This window comes from Berghia stephanieae, chromosome 2 (genome assembly GCF_034508935.2).
Source record: "Berghia stephanieae isolate SIO BIC M18660-M18661 chromosome 2, UCSD_Bste_1.3, whole genome shotgun sequence".
NCBI lineage: Eukaryota > Metazoa > Mollusca > Gastropoda > Nudibranchia > Aeolidiidae > Berghia > Berghia stephanieae.
The window spans coordinates 92,915,924-92,940,639 of NC_088361.1; the positions used below are offsets into that span (position 1 = coordinate 92,915,924).

The window sequence follows — 24,716 nt, forward strand, 5'->3', positions numbered from 1 at the left end:
CATGACATAATTAAGAACAAAGTGATTGGTTGTTGAAGATAAAGGAGAGTTTCTATTTTTGATTGATATGTTTTTGCCTTTATTTAGTTAAAAAGACTCTTTGATATTCTTTCATGAAATCAGTCCACTGAAACAAAAAATGGGCAGGATTTAACCATAAAAATACGTTATTTTGAGTCGAAAAAACTCAAGATGAAGTTCTCATGCAATTTTTAATGCAGACAAATGGTCACATGACAACATCCAACCAAAATCTAATTTTAGCAAACTGGGTCAAAATTCATCATTTTTAATGTCGCTCCCCTCCTTAATTAATTCACCTTCTGTTCAAGTTCATTTGATGGTATATTTACATGTTGCTGCTCGAAGCTCGAAGAAATAAATACCAATGTGAAATTGAATGTAAGCTTCAATTTAATGTACGAAAACAGATAAAATGGACGTTTCGGGTTTCCTATTTATTATCAACAAAACGGGATGAATGAAACACTACAGACAAATGAGATAATGTGGTAGTGGCGTTGTTAAGATGAAACATCTATAGGAAAACAAACAAGTCGGAAGTTTCAACAAAGGTTTTAGTGTACTGACATTCCAAAAACGATTATTTCTTGGTATTTTAAAATCTAATACGTGGAGAAGAAACCACACAATTTGCGGAAAAATAAAGACCATTACTAACAACAATCACTCATCTATTTTCATTACTATACTTTTGTAATGTGGAAATAACCATAGGTCACGACGAATCTTGTGAGCCATCAACGGTCAAAATCGGTCCGGTAAAAATGTCTGTATGTGCGTGCAAATGAATCTGGCAACAGAACTGCTAGATGGCGATTCATAACGTCAAATTAACTATTGTTGATGTGCGGCTATGTGGTCTAATGGTATGACACTCGCTTTCGGATAGGAAGGTCCTGGGTTCGAGCCTCGCGCTCGGCGCATAGTTGAGTCCTTGGATTCACATTCTCTCACCGTACTCAGGTGTAAAATGAGTACCTGACCGTTAACAGCGCTGTCTTTGTCCGAAAAATTGTGATATCGCCTAACAGGCGTCATGTCCCATCCTACATGTTAAATATTGCTGTTGACCAGAGACCCCTTGTAAAGCGCTTTGCGCACATCTAATGGATATTGCGCTATATAAAGCTCAAATTTAAATTTAAATTGTTATGGGTACCATCGTTATTTCCTAGTAGATTATATAAATAATCATTTGAGTCAACGGGTGATAGAATTAAACTTACTTTTAAAAAGGTTTGCAAGTTACTCCTATATCAATCTGTAAAAAATGGTTTAATAATTTTTAGATTTACCAGCATTTCTATGCTCATTGGCAAATAGTTACCTCAATGTTAACCCTAACCAATTTTTTAAACGTATAGATAGCGAAATCCTTTTGTTGATGGTGCTTTTTTGAAGTCATCAATTGAAATTAGGGACCCATCGTCTTGACATAGTATTATGAACCCGATGCCCCCCAAATAGTCAAATTAAAGTTAAATTGGTCAAAATTAGGAAATTAAAATTTTGATTTTCTTGCACTTGCAATATTCATCCTGGGTGGGATATTTAAAGTCAAATCAATTCTACTAATTTTGTTTTAAAAATCCCTTTATTCATCCCATGGGGGAAATTTGTTTCTAGGGTCTATTCCAAGGGAAGACTGGAATAACCCAGGCGTCAGCCGCAGTGCAGCGTTGCAAACTGTGCTTGGGCGAGGTGACTTGCTCAAGGCTACATAGCGCAGCGGCGGGTGATCGAATTTGGTACTTTTCAGGTACGAAGCAAAGACCGTACCGCTGAGCCACGCTGCCCCCTAATTAATTAATTGTATCCGATGATATTTCATTAGATTTACCATTTACCATCCAATCAAACATGGTATGCCAGAATTGTTTTTCATTATTATTATTGGGAAAACCCAAATGCACATAGTTTCACTCTTGATAACCTAAAACAATTACGGCCTTGATTTGATATTTGGTAATATAGATGGACAACATTTTCTGTTGGTTAATACTTACATTACAACAATAACCACAAAACAATATCGGTTTTCAGACCCCGAAATATCTACACGCCGTCCCGGTATAATACCGCTTTTACGCGTTGAGTTACATATTATATTCAAGATTACTTCATTGTTAATCATTGTGGGAGAATTAGAATCATTATTATACTACGTTGCTGATAAACCAAAAAAATAATTTCTCTATTCTCCGTCGTTTTTCACAATGGTGGCAAAAACAAACTTAATGATAATGAAAAGTTATAATAATACATAGAGACCTATCTACACTGAATCAGCAATTTTCATTATTTATGATTTCATTCATGTCTTAACTCAATCAATCCTAGATATTTTTGCTACTTTTCAAAATTGGAAAAAAATGTATTAAAAATGAGCATTTACATAGATAGTTTTATTCAACTACATGCTAAAACTATAAACAATAGCTTTGATACTTAGCCTATAATTTGCCTCATAAAAATGTAATAAATAGGCATGGGGGAAAAGTAACCCGGGTAAACTACGGATATAGTCGGTGTTAGGGTTGAGTGAGTTAACGAATGCCTTATGATTACACGGCGGAAAATTGCACAACAATGAAAGGCGTTCTTTTACTGAATAAAAATAATATGAAAAATTTGTGCATGAAAAAATGCCGTGCAAAGCAGAAAGAAAAAAGTATACAGGAAATTATCCACGCTAAAACAATCTCGACCGGGGATCGAGCCTAAGATTTTTTACGTTGAAATCACGTTATAGCATGTAGGTCGCAACGACATAATAACGATTTGAGTGGATGAGTCACATTAAAAAATAAAAAAAAAATAATAATAAAACAACTTGAGATTTTATACAGAGCGATTTCCACTGAACGTGCTCAAAGCACTTTACAACGGTCTCCCTAGTCAACAGCAACACTTAACATGAAGGACGAGACATGCCGCCTTTTAGGCGATAATACATTTTTTTCGGACAGAAAAAACACTGTTAACGGCCAGGCATTCCGTTTGCACCTGAGTACGGTGAGCGAATACGAGTAAAGATCCTTTTATAAGGACTCAACTATGCGCCGCTCAGAGCAGGACTCCAACCCAGGACCTTCCGCTCCGAAGGCGAGTGTCATATCACAAGACCACATAGCCGCACATATAAGGTAGATATCCAGTTCTACACTGACCCTTAAAAGGTGGGCATAGATTTGACTCTCCCCTAATGTAGCGCTTTACATTGATTATAATGAGAAGAAAAAATGCATTTCTTGTGTCACAACCTGCTAACACATAAACACACATACACACACGCACACATACGCATACACACAAGCGCGCATAAAGTAAGCGCACCCAGTCCTACATATAGCATAAACACAAACACACACACACACACACACACACACACATAATTATAAACATTTAAATCTAAACAAATCCAAATAAAGTCTAAATTGCATATAAAGCAATTAGTCATCCTCAACTCCAGTTTTGATGTGTGTAAAGTTCAATGCCCTATGTGACCCTCCGTCTCAAAACGGTATTATGTCGGGATGATTCAGACCCCAGAAAGTGAATATTTAGGGAAGAATGATGAGAAATTGGACCTTAGAAGTTTTTGTAAAGCAAGAAATAGTATTTCTACTCCGGCATGACGTAGAGAAAGTAAACCCAAGTTTTATATTTGTGGCAATGGATTAAATTTACCTAACCGAGGGTATCCCGACATAATACCGATTTGAGACGGCGGGTCACATATGATTAACCAGTGGCGTGGGGCCATTGGATCGAATGGTGCCAGGCACCGCACCAATCTTTTAAAAAATCATTAACAGCATAATTTAATTAAAAATAAAACAGAGATTTTAACTCCACTGTCTTTCGCCAACTCGCCAACAACATACTGCCTTTTTCGTCTCCACTCTATTCAAGATTCCGAGTCACGCACTGCGCCGACTCGTGTGTTGGTGACATCACTCCGCGAAGTAGTGACTAAATCAAACACCGTGGTGCAAAGCAATCCGAGCACCAGTTAATGCTATATCCATTAGTATCGCGACAGCTGATTGAGCGAGAAACTGGGTCGAATTATACTATCTTCAAATAGCGGAAAAACCCCTCGACTTGTGCCAGGATCTGAGAGCTCCACCGTTGGACGGGGGGATGCGCCAAATTAGGTTCAAAGTTCAAAAACGTTTATTTTAGGCAATTGCCAATGTAAGGTAACTTCGGCCATCCAAAATATTACATTAACTGTCAAAAACACTGATCATTGTCAAGTTTATTTGTAAGCAGCAAAGAAAAACATCATAAAACTTTAAAATATGACATATCAAACCTCCCACCTCTTTTTCACGATTATTGAATAAAGTGATTCTTTGCAACGAAGCATTGTGGACGAATTTACCAACATTTTTCTTGCTTGTAGTGCCGAGTTGATGGTTACGTGTGTATGAGTGTTTATGTGTGTGTGTGTGTGTCTGTGTGTGTATGTTTGTGCGTGTGTATTTGTGTCAGTCAGAGAAAGAAAGCGAAGACTGTCAACAGTTATACTTTGGTGTGTTTTTAGATTTTTAAGTACTTAAGTGGAGTGATTTTTTCTTTGTGATGCTTTAAGATCTGAATCTACCTTTTATTTGTGCAATCATTAATCGTATTCCACTGATTTCTATTATTTGAGATATACTTTGAAGTTTTGTTTTGTTAAACAATGAATTGCAATGAATCAAGTTGACTCTTTACTTCACCGACCGTTTGGGAGATTGACACAAGATGACAAATTAGAAATAAAAAGACTAGTTCCTCACCAACCAACTGATTTTGAATTAACACAGGTGTGGAAATCTCGAAAACGCTCTTTTTCAGTGACATGGTATGACAGGCATGAATGGCTCACAGTTTAGTCTTTTGTTTTTATTGTCTACTTTTTACAGATACAACAAACACTGACAAATCATGGACATCTATAGGCTATAGTGACCTTAACCACTTCCATCGTATTTCTTAACCTCCTGAACGTTGTTTTAGCACCCTTAAAAGAGTGAAATTTTTTTGTTGCGAAATTCAATGAAACAGGAGCGGTTAAATTCATTAATGATTCTGTCAATTCACAAAGCTGAAATAGATGCCATTCCAGATTTCAATAAACACATTATAAAAAGATTTGCAGAGATGAAACATCGCAGTGCAGATTTTTTTTTACAAGTACTAAAAGTAAGTAATTTCTGTCATAGGTTTTTTTTTTCTCTTTTGATTTACATTTATAACATATTGATTGCATTATCTACCAAATCCAATCCTTTAAATGGTGGACAAAGAATAATTACAAAGACCTTTTCATGCGGGACTTGTATCTCAGTGTTGTGGCTTGTTGTTTTCATGAATTATTTGTTTTTGTGAGTTTTGTCCACTCGTAGAAACCATCGACCCTCCCCCACCCTTCCATAAAAGAGAGTTTTTTAATATGTCGTGCTCTCTCCTCTTAACCGTGTTCACTGTATTAGAATTTTTTTTCTAATCATGGCACCACCATATACCGTCAATACGCCACGCCGCTGTGATTAACAACCATTTTATGATAGATAATTACTCTTTGAATGAGAGGACAACCGGTATGTCCTTTGTTATTTACACAGAGCAAACAGAAATATTTGAAATAATTCAAAATAATTCAAAGGTAAACAAGTGCATGCAGTTCGTATGTTTCCCAAAAGCATGTTTCTCATTGGTTCAGTTCCATGCATCAGGAATGTTGATATTGAAAAAAGCTTCGACTCGATGATTGTGCTGAATTAGCCTTAATATGTCAACATCGCCTAAAACGGTACTGAATTGGGATGATTAAATACTGATAATATATATATTATATATATATATATATATATACATATATATATAATATGTGTGTGTCTATATATATATATGTGTGTGTGTGTTTATATATATATATATATATATATATATATATATATATATATATATATATATATAATTCGTGACATTTGCCACAAAAAAATTTGAGGAAAAATAATATGGAAAAAATCGTTTTCGTCAGTTTCTATCAGTTGAATAATGTAAACTAAACCCTAAACTGGCGATCTAGCTCCAATAAAAAAAAGTAGAAATAGTTTCTATAAGGTTAAAAAGAGGTGTGGACAGGCTATTCACTTTGTCCATACTTTTTCGACACTTAAAAAAAGCTATAACTACTAGGCCTACAATTAGATGCTAGATTGTCGGGGGGTTTTTTCAGGGTTTTTTTTTTTTTGCAATTTTATCCAGAAAAACTATTGTAAGGGAATCTTTTTCGTTATGTTTCCTAATTAAAAGCTTAATAGTGGAGTAGATATTTTTGTGGCAATGGTCAAGAAATTAACCGTTTGGCACACCCTTATATATATAAATAATATTACTTTTACGAGAGGGGACAAGTTTAAGATTTTTGTCACTAGATGCAAAACAAACATAAGACAAAATTGGTTCGGTATTCGTATTGTCCAGAAATGGAACAATTTGAAATTTGAAACAAAGGATGCAAAATCTATGGATTATTTCAAGGTGTTAGTAGGCGGGGAATTATATGATGAGAGATCTATAAATGACGAATGATGCTTGTTTGCACTGCTGTTGACATGCTTTTCAATCTTGTATGTAAATATCATGGATAATGGTTATCTTCTATATGTAAGGATGTATGAGTGTATGTGTGTGTGTGTGTGTGTGTGTGTGTGTGTGTGTGTGTGTGTGTGTGCTTTGCATGTCAAGGTTAAAGATATATCTACATCACACATATATCAGTACATTTAAGTTGTTATACTATCTTTCCCACGTGTATCATTATTGTAATCTTTCAATCAATTTAATATTAAGGGCATTCAAGGGATTTTATCCTATTTCGCCCTATACCATATGTTATGTTATGTTATATATATATATATAATTATATAAGTATATATAAGTAATAGAGGATTTGGTATGTGCGTAAAGTATCTTACCCATAATTAACAGCGCCAGAATTAATAATTTTTGTCACCCATTTGGTTGCAGATGAAGGGCAAAGCCCTTTGACATGCTTACCATGCATAGACCGCACGGCGATATTCAGAAATCAATTATTGTACGAGTGACTTGTATATAATTTATTATAGTTACATCATCTTCTCGGCTTTTGACGCCGATACATGCAAGTCAATGGCTCGTACTTACCTCAATGGGTTTTTTTCTTCTCTTTGACTCATTTATTCCACGTTGTCCACAACTGATGTCGGTTGCCAAAATAAAATTTTACGTAATGACCAGAAAACCTTCCTACTTATATGTGGTCTTGTGCTATGACACTCGCTTTCGGATCGGAAGATTCTGGGTCGAGCGCACAGTTGAGTCCTTGGAATAGACTCTTTACTCACCTTATCTCACCGTACTCAGGTGTAAAATGGGTACCTGGCCGTTTTAACCGTTGTCTCTGTCCGAAAAAAAATTGTAATATCGCCTATCCAGCGTCATGTCCCTTCCTACATGTCAATTGTTGCTGTTGGCCAGGGACCCCTGATAAAGTGCTTTGAGCACGTTTAGTGGATATTGCGCTATAAAAAAGCTCGATTAAAAAATAATAATAAGATCTGTCGATTAAAATAATCCTCAACTTTTCAAGAAAAAAAAAACATCTTAAACTTAAGACCTGTTACATGTCTCAGGTGTTTATTTTTTTGTTGACAATTTGTCGGTCATTATAGTCGCTAGATAATCGATAAAATGTTATGAAGCAATTTTGTTTTGACCAACATTAAAAAAAGGTGTCTGGTTTGTTTATCACAATGTTCTCTCAAAAGATACTCTTTAGATTATTACAATACTATATATGTGACCAATCTCAAAACGGTTTTCTATCGTGATTGCCAAGTGCTTAACACCCTCCTTACCATCCGTTTTCGGGATTTTTACTCATATTATATCTACGTGACACTAAAATTGATTTTTTAAAAGACTAAAACTCAAAAAAAAAAAATATGTACAGTCTATAAATAATTATGTTCAGAAAAAAACATCTTTAATAAACAACATTAAATTCTTATAAATATAAGAAGATCTTTTCTTCAAATTTTTGTGATGCACAAGACAAATCTGAATTAGAAAAACGTTCATTGTATAGTAATGAATGTGAGGATTTTCCTGTAGCAGATAGGGATAGGGTTAAATCTAATCTTTTGCTTAATCTTAATCAGAATTTGAAAAAAAAACCCTTTAATTTCCTTCATTTATCTAGTTCATTCCAACATTCCAGATCGAGACGGTGAGTTATATATTATTAGAGAGTGAAGGTGGCTGCCTCAAGCCTGGGATCGTAAAAATACTAATGCAAATGTGACAATGGAAAGGCTTTGGATAAATAAATGAATATAATTCCATTTATTCACCCCATAGGGGTAATTTGTTTCAAAGGTTTATTCCAAGGGAAGACTGGAATAACCTAGGCGTCAGCCGCAGTACAGGGCCGCAAATTGATCTAGAGCGAGGTGACTTGCTCAAGGCCACACAGCGCATCGGCAAGTGATCGAATTCGGTACCTTTCGGATACGAAGCAAAGACCGTACAGCTGAGCCACGCTGGGAACAATTTCATCTGTTCCTTGGGTACAACATTTATATATATATATATATATATATATATATATATATATATATATATATATATATATATATTACAACATACATATTATATAATGTGACATTACTCACCATGGAAGTCGCAAATCCACACACACTGACCACGAACATGACGTTATAAATGGCTGAACCAACAACAGTGCTTAGCCCGACATCGTCCTGGAAAAAGATGTAAAGGAAATATAGAGCATATAATATTATTTGTCAAAAGGAACGATGTCTAGAGAAACCGGGAGTAACAAACGTAACTGTAGAGCGGTTTTCGAGATATTGAGGCGTATTTACCCTAAAATTTCCCATTCGATTTATTATTTTATCATATTTAAATTTCAAATTCATACAAATCTAGGGAAATCCTTGTGTCAATTGATACTTAAAATAAAATTTACGTTTCAATTTATCTCATGAATGGAAAGTCTCTAAAAGGTAGAAAAATCGACTTAGGGAGTTTTGGAAAACCAGCCTTCACTTGTAGCAAGATAGCAAGATGCCAAGATGCCAAAGCTAAATCAAATGATGATAAACATTGCAAATTGTACGTTTTTGCATCAACCTAGTCAAGTTGATATTTGTAACCACAGTCTCCAAACGGTAATATCTATATCGGGATGAATGAGACCCCGAAAAGTGAATTTAGAAACAAAATAGTTGGGAATATAAACTTCGAGTGTTTTGAAATGCAAAGAATGACATCTATTCTTCACCATAACGATGAAAAACTAACCCTAGTTTTCATATCTATGTATACAAGGAACGAAATTGACGTTACTCAGCTTTTTAAAAATTGTTTATAGACACTCATTTTGGTGATACAAGAATAGACCAACGCCAAGCCAGCGTATCGTAAAAGGCGACTAATGGTGTGTGACTCCCCCTTTTTTGAATCACCTGGTCCTCCAGGTTGGGGGTTGTCGAAGGGTTAATACCCCTTCAGTAAAACTCAAACCGTTACAGAAACGCAGATCAAATCCTTTTTTTTTAGCTTGGGGCGATCGAAGAGTTTCTGCAATGACAGAATTTATGAAGGACATCAGACAAAACCGAAAGGACTCTGCTGACCAGATGACGTCTTCGCCATACAGAACCCTCAGGGCAGAAGATCAAGGGAAGGCCACGAGGAACATGGAGAAGAATTAAGAAGCTGATATACAGAAAAGTGATAAGACATGGAACGAGATAAAAAAAAGTTAGGTCATGATAGAGAAGGATGGAACCTGTTTGTCTGTAGTCTATACCCTGACCCAGGGTGAAAAAGGCAATGATGATGATGATGATTTTGGTGATTAGATCTCACTATATTATATCAGACTATAAAGTTTACACTTAGTTTGGTACGTTATATCCGGCTGGCGGATGTTATGAGTAATATATCGAAATCCATAGCATTAATAATGTCACTTAATGAAATTTACGAACATGCGATCCGGTAAGGTCATATTTCGCCTTTTTCATTAAAAAGAAAAAAATACAAGACTGATATAGAATGATGGAAGACTAGAATGGCTAACTAAGGCTGATATTTTTAAAGAGCAGCTTGGGATTTTATTAACTCTCTCAAGATCTGATATGGCCGCGAAGTCTCACACACACGCAAGAGAATGTAAAGAGATTATAAATTTTATTACTGACTTTGTCTCGGGTAGAAGGCAAAACTTGAAAATTGGGAGCAGACATCGGTGCAATGACACCTAAAAATGTTGTGTCTGATACATTCTAGATAAAATAGGGGCAGCGTGATTCAACGGTACGGTCTTTGCTTCGTACTCGGAAGGTACCGAGTTCGATCACCCGCCGCTGCGCTATGTGACCTTGAGCAAGTCATTCGCCCTAGCTCAATTTGCGGCGCTGCACTGCGGCTGACGCCTGGGTTATTCCAGCCTTCCCCCCTGGAATAGACCCTAGAGACACATTTCCCCTATGGGATGAATAAAGGAAATTTTATTTTATTTATTATTATTTTAAAAAATTATTTATAAGCAGAGATTATCATCAACATCACATGTTGTATGATGCATTATTACAAAGAGGAATATTGAAGTTCAAATCAAACAATGAATGTCTACTCCGATAGCAATCACTCATGTTGTCCGGTTCACCAAATTTTGGTCTGAGTACCTTGCCCAGACTTGTAAGAAAGTACATGAAGTAGGAGACATCAAATCTCAGACCTGCTAGGGGCATGACACTTGTTTTACCAACTCGGCCATTTCGCCCCCTGACGGAAAAGAAGTAATCCTTCCGAGCCATTAGCCCACGAAGTCGGTGTTAATCCCTGTTTCTAATGCGTGAAATCCTTGCTATCCTTTAGATAGGAATGTAAGTCTATCATCATCATCATCATCATCATCATCATCATCATCATCATCATCATCATCATCATCATCATCATCATAATAATAATAATAATAATAATAATAATCAATATTATTATCATTATCATTACTTTTATTATTTTTGTCATGATGATGATGATGATCATCATCATTATCATCATTAATATATTTTATCATTATTTATATATCATATATACTTTCTTCGTGTATTCGGAGTCAGGCACATCTTTCTCATATTTTATGAATAAAACAGCGTATTTTATTCCCTGACGGCGCTTCAAGGTAAGGGGTAGAGGTGAAAATATATTCTCATATTATCCAAGTTTACCATTACATACCATTTATACCAAATATTGCTCGGACATGTCCATATTTCTACCTCCTCCATTATGCATGGACTATTCCCTGACAGGCCAAAGCTAGATAATCAATTTCTATTTCAATTCACAAGGGACTACAGGATTGATGCAGTGGCTTTCTGGTAAGTCATTAAGTCCTAACTACACATTGACCTTCGTGAGTGCATTGTGAAGGCAATGAGCGGGGATTTCATTGGCCAATGAGCTGGCCAAAAAATTCACCCTTTAGATATTGATCGCTTAACTCACTCAATCCTAGAGATTTTTGCTACTTTTCAAAATAAGAAAAAAATGTATTAAAAATGAGAATGTAAATAGATAATTTTAATCAACTATCATTAACATGTAAAATCTAAAAAAACATTAGCTTTGATACTACGCCTATAATTGGTCTCAGAAAAAAGTAATTTGATAGACATGGGGGAAAAGTAACCCGGGTAAACTACGGATATAGTCGGTGTTAGGGTTGAGTGAGTTAAAACGACCCACATCTTGTAAAAACTTTCAAACCTATTATTTTTTTGACTTTATTAATTTCTCAAGTTTGGGCGTTTTTGACCAGATGAGAGTCAGTCAGCTTTATCGATGGGTTTTTATTTGAAGGACGAGTTTTCTGGCCTAAACTTTTAAAATGTGATTTTTCAGAGTATGGAACTAAAGGCAAGTATATTTGTTATCAATAATCAAGAAGTAAGAATTACTGTGGAATAAGCAACTCGAAGAAAATAATTATAGGAATTTCTGCGCCATGTGACCCACTTTACCAATGTAGAAAAATAAATTACACGCATATGTCTCCATATACGTGATATATTAATTACCTTTCAAATGTTATTACTATTATTATGTGATGAAGAAGGATTTTCAGCCGAAACGTTCCATGTTTTTTGTTTTTGAAGTCGTCAGTTCTGTACGTTATTATTTATTATTATCATTATTATCTACAGCATATTATTGTTATTATTATTATTATTATTATTATTATTATTATTATTATTATTATTATTATTATTATTATTATTATTATATTATTATTATTATTATTATTATTATTATTATTATTATTAATTATTATTATCATTATTATTATTAATATTATTATTATTTTATTTTTTTTATTTTTATTATTATTATTATTATTATTATTATTATTATTATTATTATTATTATTATTATTATTATTATTATTATATTTATTATTATTATTATTATTATTATTATTATTATTATTATTATTATTATTATTATTTTATTATTATTATTATTATTATTATTATTATTATGATTATTATTATTATTATCATTATTATATTAAGTGAATGTCTCATGTAGTTCCATATCTGAAGCAGACGTCAGAGGTCATCTTCCGCCAAGCTGATCTATCTCTTGCCAATTCTATTAAAGCAGCGCCATCTTTCTCAGCTTCATCTGTCCAAGTTCTTATCCCTTTCAATATACGTTATTCTTTGTCTTCCTCTTATTCTTTTTCCATTCATCTTTCCAGTCAAGGCGAGTATTTCCAAACCAGGGTGGCGGATAATGTGTCCTAAAAATTCCATTTGGCGTTTGATGATTTTTGTTATCAGTGATCTTTTTCTGTTTGCCATTTCTAAAATTTCTTCATTTCTTTTCCTTTCCATCCATGACACCCTCATCATTCTTCTGTAAAACCACATTTCCACTGCCTCCAGTCTTTTAACCATGGTCTTGTTTATGGTCCAGCTCTCACAACCATATAGCAGCACAGACAGTACATAGCAATCCAGGACTTTGATTTTTGTTTCATGCTAATATTCCTGTTTTTCATAATTGTATGCAGCTGGTTGAATGCATTCTTCGCCATACCTATTCTTTTCTTTATTTCACAATCTGATTTTCCATTGGATGTTACATTGAAGCCTAAATATTTGAAACATTCAACTTGTTGTATTGTTTGTCCTCTGCTTGTTATTACACAGGCTGGTGGGTTATTATTTTTAGATACCGTCATACATTCTGTTTTAGATATATTCAGTTCCAGTCCCATATTTTCACTACTCCTGACTACAACATCCAGTAATTCTTGTAGTTCATGTTCAGATTCTGCCAGTAGAACCGTATCATCTGCATACCTCAGATTTGTTACATTCTTTCCTCCAATACACACCCCCTTCTTATGTTCGATATCTCTTAATATCATTTCACTATAGAGGTTGAATAAATCTGGAGACAAAACACACCCCTGCCTAACTCCTCTTCTAATAGGTGTAAAACTGCTTAGTTCGTTGTCAACACGCATTGCTGCTTCTTGTTCCCAGTACAAATTCCGTAATATTCTTAAATCTTTACCATCAATGTCCAAGGATGATAGAATTTTGAATAGTTTTTCGTGTTGTACTTTATCAAAGGCTTTTGAATAGTCGATGAAACACATATACAGATCTTTATTTACTTCAATACATCTTTCCATCAGCATTGATAATGTGAATATTCCATTTCTGGTACCCTTGTCCTCAACAAAACCAAATTGCATCTCCCCAATTTCAGGTCGTATTTTATTTCTTATTCTTAGTAAAATTATCTTCAAAAGAATTTTTGTGAGGTGGCTCATTAGGCTAATAGTTATGTGTTGTTCACAATCAACTGCCCCTGGCTTTTTTGGTAGTGCTATAAAAATGGATCGTTTCATATCAGTTGGCATTTTTCCTGTGTCATACACTTGATTTAGAAGGTTTGTGATGAATTCAATCCCCCATTCACCCAGGCCAGTCAAGGCTTCAATTGTTATGGCATCAGGTCCTGCAGCTTTTCCATTTTTCATGCTTTTCATGACGTTCCTAACTTCATCTTTCATTATAGAAGGCCCTTCCAGTTCTTTTATCATAGGCATTTCTCCTCGATTATCAAAAAAAAGTTCTTCAATATATTCTGACCATCTGTTTAGAATGCAGTCTTTGTCCATGATGGTGTTTCCACGCTTGTCTTTGATGCATACACTTTTAGCACCTGATTTAGTTTTGTTTGTCACTTCTTTGATTTTCTGATGGAAGAATTTGCCATTTTTTTCTTTGCAGGACATTATATAGTGACATTGTTCATTTATCCAGTCTTCTTTAGCTTCGTTGCATTTTCTTTTTATCTGCCTGTTCAGAGTCTTGTATTTTTCTTCCTGATTTTTGGCCTTTCTTCTCTCATTCATTAGTTCTAATATCTCTGGAGTAATCCATTTCTTCTTCTGCAACTTAAGTGTGGTTGGAACATTTTCTTCTAATGATGCAGCAACACTGTCTTTAAACTGCTCATATTTCTCTTCTATATCTGTTAGTTCTCCAAGCACTTCAAACTTGTTTCTTACTGATAGTTCAAATTTTTCTTGTATTTTCTGTTCCTCCCGGAGAATGTCTAGTTGGTATTTAGGTTTAGCCTTTGCTCTTTTGCAGATTTTCAATTTAACTCGTATGGGGCATAGCACAGGTATATGATCGCTGTTACAGTCAGCCCCCGGCATAGATTTGGCATACAAAACCGAGTTTCGGAAACGTTTGCTGATGAGTATGTAATCTATTTGGTTTCTCACTCCATCTCCAGGACTTTTCCATGTCCACTTCCTTCTATTGTGGTTTGTTGACCAAGTATTTGTGATTGTCAGATCATGTTGACGGCACCATTGAATAAGACGATCACCTCTGTCATTTTTGTCTCCCAGACCATGTGGGCCCACAATATCTTCTATTCTTTCTCGGCCCACCTTGGCATTAAAATCGCCCATGATGAGTTTTATGTCTGAAGACTTAAACTGATGCATTGCTTTATCTATTTGTTGATAGAAATTTTCCACTTCTTCATCATCGTGACTGGTGGTTGGGGCGTATATTTGTAAAATATCAAAATCAAAAGGTTTTGCTTGTAGTTTGATTGCCATTACTCTGTCTGATATGGGCCAGAATCCTTTGACTGCTCGCGCCGTTTTATTATCTAGTATAATTCCAACTCCCCTTTGGTGTTCTCCTCCTCCTGAGTATATAATTTTACAGTCATCATAATTAAGTTCTCCTGCTCCTTTCCATCTAACTTCTGATAATCCTAAAACATTAATATTCAATCTCTTCATTTCCATAACTACATTTGCTAATTTTCCTTTCTGGTACAGACTTCTTACATTCCATGTTGCTGTTCGTAATGTTTGGTGGTGCACAGTAGCTGGATGATGGTCGAGAGTCACCTGTTCACCTGCATGACTATCTCTACCGGACGAGGCTGTAATCGAGTTGCTCGAAAAACATCCATTGACGTCGTTGACTAGATTCGCTTGGACGGACATCATGACGATCTTGGGATGATACGTCAGTGGTTTCCCGTTGCCTTCTGACGGATTTTTATCTGGTTTACTCCATAGCCTTTTGACCTCCCGGTCATAACCCACAAGGCAGTGGGAGCATTTGGCAGGTTTTAAGGCGCCTCCCATTCACCTTGATAGTCCCTTCATAGAGTATATGAGGCATTAAGTGAATATAGAAACAAAAATAATGAGAAATACAAACTTCGAGTGTATTGCTATACACAATGGTAATCTATTCCTTGAGCTTGAGTTTTCAGATGATTACCATATTATGCTACCCAGACAAGAACAAGTAATCCTGTTCGCCTCAGGACAGGCTACAATAGACTTAAAATTATTAATTATTAGTATTATATTATTTTATTATTATTATCATCATTACTATCAGTATTATTATCATATTATTACCACTATTTTAATTACCTTATTCGCCTATTACAAGAGCTGTCACCTTACAATAATTGCCTATTTGGACAATCAAGATTATTATTTTTATTATTATTATTATTATTATTATTATTATTATTATTATTATTATTATTATTATTATTATTATTATTATTATTATTATTATTATTATTATTATTGAAAAGCATATGCACAGACACATGAAACTGACACAGTCACCGGTCTGCTCATGTAATGGGGAGGAGGAAGATGCAGAGCATATTACTGCAGCGATGCAGAAAATACTCAACACATACAGAATTGTTATTATTATCAGTATTATTATTATTATTATTTCTATTATTATTATTATTATTATTATTATTATTATTATTATTATTATTATTATTATTATTATCATCATCATCATCATATTATTATTATTATTATTATTATTATTATTATTATTATTATTATTATTATTAATAATAGTATAATAATAATAATATTTATAATAATAATAATAACAATAATAATAATAATAATAATAATAATAATAATAATAATAATAATAATAATAATAATAATAATAATAATAATAATAATAATAATAATAATAATAATAATAATAATAATGATAATAATGATACACACTCTCTCTCACAAACACATACAAACATGGTTTAGATTTGATATGTTGATAAAATGACATTCCACAAATAATAATCGAAAGAATATTCCTTTCATCTTTTCTATACAACCCAACTCTGAAAAACCAGGTATTAAAAAATTTGGTCATAAAAATCCTCCTGCAATCTAGATTGATTAAAATGATCTCCATCTTGTAACCCCCCCCCCCCCCCCCCCCAAAACAAAAAACAAACAAAACAAACAAACAAAAACAACCTTCTAAACATGGGACATGAAGAAATTCTTGAAGAAAGTCCCAGGTTTGAGGTGTTTTGGCACAATGAGAGTTATTCGAATCGATCGATAATTGAATGACAACTTTTCTGGTCAAAACTTTAAATACGAGAGTGCTTTGTTCCTTCTCACTGTATGATAGCAAAGATATAACTTTAAGTGATGCATTAATAATGTTTTTATTGTTCTTGTTATTAATTAGCTCAGGAAGGTGTTTTTTGAGTCCCAAGAGCTAGGTGTTAGGTATTTTATTATTATTATTATTATTATTATTATTATTATTATTATTATTATTATTATTATTATTATTATTATTATTATTATTATTATTATATATTATTATGATTATTATTATTATTATTATTATTATTATTATTATTATTATTATTATTATTATTATTATTATTATTATTATTATTATTATTAATATTATATTATTGTTATTATTATTATTATTATTATTATTATTATATTATTATTATTATTATTATTATTATTATTATTATTATTATTATTATTATTATTATTATTATTATTATTATTATTATTATTATTATTATTATTATTATTATTATTATCATTATTATTATTAATATCTCTATGAATAATGTGATAACCAAAATAATGTGATCGCCCTAAATAATTTATTTATTCATCAGATGAAATATTTACACAACCGCAATAACACGATATTATCCCTCTCTTCTTTTAGTATAATATTAAATAACCTTTACTAGTTCATAAAGTATCTTCATACTCATTTGATTATTTATTTATATTAAAAACATTCTAATGCAAGAATTCTATTATAAGTGTATTATCGTCACATTGTCATCATATATCCGCTTGGTGTGCCACTGTACTTTTTAGGAATTTTATTATATTCTTTGCCAATTTTTATTTAATTTCTTTACTTTTGATATGTCTTTTATATATTAGCGAATTGTGTTGTGAGGCAGAATTATAAATTCCATGGAAGGATTAATAAAGTATTAATTTTGTTCATATTTTTGTTATTATAGATTAAATTTTTATTTTTAAATGAACCTCTCTCTATAATATCCCGTTGTGGATTTTATAACATATTATAAATATCACACAGTCCGGTCACTAAGATGTCGCAATCTATGTAAACACTAATATAACATTTTATCGACAATTTCCAAGATTGAAATACCATCCAGCCTCTAAGCGGATTAACGATTGGTTTGTTTTTTGTTTTGTTTTTACAGGAAGTATATAATGCCATTCGGTGTATGTAAAATTACTAAGCTACCTCAAGGGATGTTCCTATCGACTGCCAGGCGGACAGGGAGGATTACTTGGTTGCTGTAATCTGCCAAAACAAACTAAATTATTATTTTTGGCCAGAAAACTTTTACTTTAAATATCGATACATTAAGATGACTCTCCACTTTAAAAAAAAAACCCTATGAAACTGAAGACTTTTTTGAGGATTCAGGTTTTAGACTTTTTAATAAATTGTGCGTCATTTTAATTAATTTAGATTTAGCTATCAATAATTGAAGCAAAATGTTTCTGGCCAAAATGAAAAAAATAAAATATGTTTTGTCGGTGTTAGGTCGTATAGGCTGGAGTGAGATGCGATGTAAGGAGCTTAACTCAAGCACGTTTGAACGTTAGATGGGGCAGACAACTCGTTGAGGGTTATTTCTTTTGGTGGATTGAAAATGATGAGTTGTTTGAGGAATCAGTTTTCAGAATTTTCTACAAATTGTGAGTCATGTTTCATTTATCAATACTTGAAGCAAACATTTTCTGGCCAAATGTACAATTCAATGTGATTTTTCGGTGTTTGGCAGTGTGGACTTGAGGTTAATACGCGGGATGAGATGTAAGGAGCTTAACTCAAGCACTGTTGAATGTCATGGGAGATAACTCATTGTGGGTTTATACTACACTACAACTAGCAGATGTCCAAAGAGTGTCTTTTTGCGTGCTTAACTGAAAATAACAAATTCCTCTTTAACTCAAGAACACTAGTTCTGACGTGTTCTGGAAAAACACAAATATAGAAATTTGGCCAGAAAACTAGTCCTTCAAATATCGATCGATTTAAATGACTTTGCGAAGTCCCAGGGTTGAAAGTTTTTGCAAAGACGAGGGTCATTTAAATCGATCGATATTTATTTAACGGACGAATTTTCTGGCAAATTTCTAAAATAGGTGTTTTACAAGATTACGGCAGAGTTGTGGTGAAAAATGTTGTGTCAGTCATCATTCCACAAACCAGAGCTTGCTAAACTTAGGGAGCTACAAAGGTATTATCATTGATATTTGAGATTTTTTCATATAGCGCAATATCCACTAATTATGCTCAAAGCGCTTTACAAAGGGTCCCTGACCAACAGCAACAAGAAACATATCGGACGAGACATGACGCCTGTTAGCGATATTACATTATTTTTTCAACAGTGACCATCTGTTAACGGCGATTTGCTCATCTTACACCTGAGTACGATGCGCAAAGAACCTTTTCAAAGGACTCAACTATGAGTGAGCGATAAGTAAAATATTAACCGATAGTGCCCGTTAGATCAATCCGACAAGCACATAAACAAAATATTATAGTCTAATTGAGAGAATTGAGTGAGACCCAATGACCAAAAAAAAAAAAAAGATCATGTTAGCTTCACCCGCCTCAATCTTCTCCGTCTCATTCATCCCTACATATTGCTGTATTTAGACGGTTGGTGATATCTTTAGTTGACCATTTATATAGAGCAAAAATCACTAAATGTGCTAATGAGACGCTAAGTTACATTTGCGACACACCGCCTCAAAACGGTGTTATGTCGGAATTATATATTGATGATGAAAATTGGAAGAGTGATGCATTTTAAATTTGAAGAAACAAAAGTCAATCTTTTCAGTGAAGGCGTTCATTCTAATTCAAATTGTAAAATCTAAGCTTGAGAAACAGTTATAAGCATCATGGCCACCTCAACATACACTACCATTTTGAGAGGGTGGGTCACATTTGAGCCACATAGTCACATAGTCACGGCTATTATCTAGTAAAGACTCATCCCGCTATTAAGGTAATCTCTGCAGAACGGCTGGAGTAATATTATCTTATAAATAATCTTGGAAATAATAATGAAGAAGAGCAATCACCATCACCACCATAAACAAATGGGGAACAGCAACACTCCCAGTGTCGATTAACATCGGCACCATCATCATTATTATCATTATCTTCACCGTCGTCGTCGTCGTCGCCACCATCATCACAATCCTCCTCCTCCCCCTCCTCTACCTCCTCCTCCTCCTTCTCCTTCTCCTCCTCCTCCTCCTCCTCCTACTCCTCCTCTTCCTCTTTACTCCTCCTGCTCCTCCCCCTCCTCCTCCTCCTCCTCCTCCTCGTCCTCCTCTTTCTTCTTCTTCTTCCTCTTCTTCTTCCTCTTCTTCTTCTTCTTCTTCTTCTTCTTCTTGTTCTTCTTCTTCTTCTCCTGTTCACGTTCCTTTCTTCACCTCATCATCATTATCATCATCATCATCATCATCATCATCATCATCATCATCATCATCATCATCATCATCATCATCAGCAGCAGCAGCAGCAGCAGCAGAATTATCGCCATTATTATCACCACTACGACCACTTTATAACACTTATTTAGTCAACTGACAGAAAGCCACGTATCTCTAAATTCCGTTCCATACCGCTCGAGTCACCTGTTGGGCGTCTTTTCGTCTTGTTTTAAAAAGTTGAGATTTTATATAGCGCATTATCCACTCAACGTGCTTAAATCTCTTTACAAGAGGTACAACTGAGTACGGTGAGAGAATGTGAGTAAAGAGCCTTCTCCAAGGACTCAACTATGCGCCGAGCGAGGCTCGAACGCAGGACATTCCGACCCGAAAGCGCGTGTCATGCCATTCGACCACATAGCCGCACAAGTTATCGTTCAATCGTTTAAGAAATTATATGTTCTTAGAGAGAAAGGCTTACCTTTGCTATAAAAACTCCAATGATGGACGTGGCCAGCTCGGGCGCAGAACTTCCGGCCGCCATAAACGTCGCACCCGCCACATCCGTCTGCATATTCAGCACTGGTTGAAGAAATAAAGCATAAAATGTCAATTATGACAAAATTCATTCATTCATTCATCCCGCGATCTGATGATCGTCGGGGGGATACATGGGATGCAGCTCTCACCACTTTCCGCCATTCTTTTCTATTGTTGACCTTCTCCAAGAGTTCTTCCATTTTCAATCCTGTCCATTCCTTGATATTGTCCATCCAAACTTTACTTTGTCTTCCTCTTCTTCTTCCTCCTTCAATGGTGCCCTCCATCACCGTTCTGCACAAACCTTCATGCCTCATATTGTGGTCAAACCATGGTAGTCCATCTAAGAGAAGGAAAACTCTGATTTCCAAACCTAGCTCGGAGAGGAGATGGACGCCACCGAGCTATATAAGTCCAATGAAAGGATACGTGGAAGATGACAAAATGTCTCCACCTATTCGGAATGATTTAAGGGACAGCAACCCAAGAACAGTGGTACGCTGGACTACACGTGGAAAAGGAAACCAAGGCAGACCTTAAGGAATCTGACGAAGAACTGTACAGAGAGAACCAAAAGCCCAGGGCCTCAGCCTCCAGATCGCAACCCATTTATCGAAAGACCGCCGAGCGAGAACATAGGAGATCCCTTGCTGTTGCCGCAAGCAAAAGAAAGCCATCGCAGAGAGGATTGGGTGAGTGAAGGTAAAGCACGATCATATAAATAATAGAAAATCGTCATTTGTAATTGTGAAGGCTGGTTTTCCAAACCTCCTTAAGTCGATTTTTCTACTTTTTGAGATTTTTCATCCATGAAATAAATTGAAACGTAAACTTTATTTTAAGCATCAATCGACACAAGAATTTTCTTAGATTTGTTAGAAATTGAAGTTTAAATATGATAAAATAATAGACCGAATGAGAAATTTTAGGGGACATAATCCTCAATCTCAAAATGGGAAAAACGGAGTTAGGGAGTTTTGGAAACCCACTCTTCAATTATTAAGAACTTTTTCTTCATTATTTCGCTTGACGCTATTTCCGTCTTTCTCTATATTTATCTATTTATTTAAAAACAAAATAAAAATTAGTCATCCCCGAGGGGAAAGACTGGAATATAACCTAGGCATCAGCCGCAGTGCAGCGCCGTAAAAGAGATAGAAAGAGATGACTGGTCACGAGAATGATGAAGGGAATGATTGTTCTTTTTTGCTCTGATATTGTCACAAATACTATCTTTCACCAACCAGTACGTGCTCTGGAATTGGTCATTTTGATCATTGTGAAACATTAGCTTATAAAAGTAATGTACAAAAATGACTTTTACAGCTTTAAAAAATAATAAACAAATGAAAAACAAAAGAAAAAAAAACACAACAAAAACCAACAAGCAAAATGGTGATGGTATTTATATAAACGGACGAGCGTTGGTTTGGATTTAATGGAAAGTAATAACGATTTAATTTTTTGGGGGGTTAATATTGAAGTTATATAATTAAGAAGCAGCCATAAGTGCAAGATGAAGATTTTTAAAAAGTGTTCATGAAACAGTGACAGACAAAGCAGAGATTTAAATACAGCGGGGGAAAAAACAATCCATATAATCAGCCTACCTCGAGGTTATCCGACTCAATAGGATCACCATGAAAAACACAATGGATTTATCTATGTGGCAAGACAGACATTTAATTTATTTTCCTCTTTAAGTGGCTTGATAAATTGAACAAAAATTGCAGTTTACTATTAATAATGAACAAGCGACTTAACAGCTTTTGCAAGTCGACTCCTCAATTATCACTTTATCTGACTGAAGTTTCAAATACTAGTGATAAATGAGGGAGATGGCACTGGTGTAAGGTAAATATCTGAATAAGTTTGAGGCTGTGTTGTTTTTTTGTTTTTTTTTTTGGAGGGGGGGGGGGCGGTGGTGGTATTTTTCTTGTCTTTTTCTCTTTGCTTTGTCTGGCACTGTTTCATACACACTTATTTTAAAAAGACATGAGCTTTTATATAGCGCAATATCCACTAAACGTGCTCAAAGCGCTTTACAAGAGGTACTTGACCAACAGCAACACGTGACATGTAGAACGGGATATGACGCCTTTTAGGCTATATTGCACTTTTTTTTCCGACAGAGGCCAGGTGCTCATTTTACACCTGAGTACGGTGAGAGAATGTGAGTAAAGAGCCTTTTCCTAGGACTCAACTATGCGCCGAGCGAGGCTCGAACCCAGGACCTTCCGATCCGAAAGCTAGTGCCATGCCACTAGACCACATAGCCGCACTTTTCCAGATCTTTAACTGTTTTTGCTTTGGGTGGAAAATTGTTTTGACCCCGCAACGTTCTAAGTTGGTGTTTTTATTTGAATCTATTTTCAGTTCTATATTATTATTTTTTACAGTCCACAGCTTCTAGCAGCTTAATATTATATTAACTGTGAAGTATTGCCTTGTATGATATTTGAAAGTATTCGTGTTATCAAAGACAAAGACGGGTTCCGCTTTTGAATAAGCTACAGATGTTTACAATGATAATTTTATTATCCCCATGAACATTCTTCGATAGTAGTTGTACTATCGCTATTCATGAATATGTCATTGAATCTGTTGGGAATCGGTGATTTGATTACGTATACGGAGCTGGTATGTAGTATGGTCTTCGTTCGCCAGGGGCAGTGCCGATTTTTATCACAGTTGTTTTCGTAAGCTCTCTTGTTGTCTTTTGGTATGGCACTCGCCTTCGAACCGGTAGGTCCATGGGTTTGGTCTTATCTTCGGTAGCGGGTTTGAGTCCCGACTTGAAGCAGCGCAAAGTTGATTGTTTGGAACAACATCTTTACTCGCCTCACTAAACTTGTAAAATAGTAAGTGTCCATTAACAGCGTTGCCTCTGTTGAAAAATAATTGTAATATTGCCTTACAAGCGGCATGATTCGTCCGACATATGAAGTGTCGCTGTTGGCTTTTAACCCCCTGTAAAGCACTTTGGGCATGATTAGTGGAAATTGTCCTAAATAAATGCTCAAGCTTTTTATAAAAATTATAATGATAATTTTATCATTTCAAATGATATTCTACGGAAATACCTAATAGATTCTATTGGGAATTGGTGATTAGATTAAGTCTACGGAGCTCGTATGGTCTTCAGGGCAGTGCAGCTTTTATCACAATTGTCTTAGCGAGATCTCTTTGTGCGGCTTGTGATCTGTTTTATGATACTCGCTTGGGATCGAAATGTTAGCGTTTATAACCGCTCTGAAGCGGAGCAAAGTAGATTCCTTGGAAACCCATCTTTACTCACATACCTCATCGTACTCAAGTATAATATGAGTACGTGGTTGGTAATAGCGTTGTCTCTGTGCGGGGAAAAATGTATAATTGCCGTAACAGCGCCATGTCTCGTCCTTCGTGTTAAAATTTTTCTGTTGGCTTCGGACCCCTTGTAAATCGCTTTGAGTACCTATGTTTCGTGGAAATTGTCCTAAAGAAATACTCAAGTTAAAAAAAAATTACATTAATAATCCTATTCTCCCCACGGATATTCTACAGTAGTAGCCTACATGTTAAATCTTGCTGTTGGCTTCGGACCCTTTGTAAATCGCTTTGAGTACCTATGTTTCGTGGAAATTGTCCTAAAGAAATACTCAAGTTAAAAAAAAAATTACATTAATAATCCTATTATCCCCAATAATAA

At 34.8% G+C, this 24,716-nt stretch overlaps 1 protein-coding gene across 5 annotated transcripts in view; it reads right to left on the reverse strand.

The window, feature by feature from the left end:
* LOC144965881 (sodium/potassium/calcium exchanger 5-like) overlaps positions 1-24,716 on the reverse strand; it is a 127,331-nt gene that overhangs the window by 23,087 nt on the left and 79,528 nt on the right. For all 5 annotated transcript variants that reach the window (XM_078901702.1, XM_078901703.1, XM_078901700.1 and 2 more), the window contains exons 4-5: positions 20,967-21,067; positions 8,742-8,828 (exon numbers count right to left, since the gene is read on the reverse strand). In XM_078901702.1, coding sequence (XP_078757828.1) covers positions 8,742-8,828; positions 20,967-21,067 — 188 coding nt within the window. The remainder of the gene's footprint in view (positions 1-8,741; positions 8,829-20,966; positions 21,068-24,716) is intronic.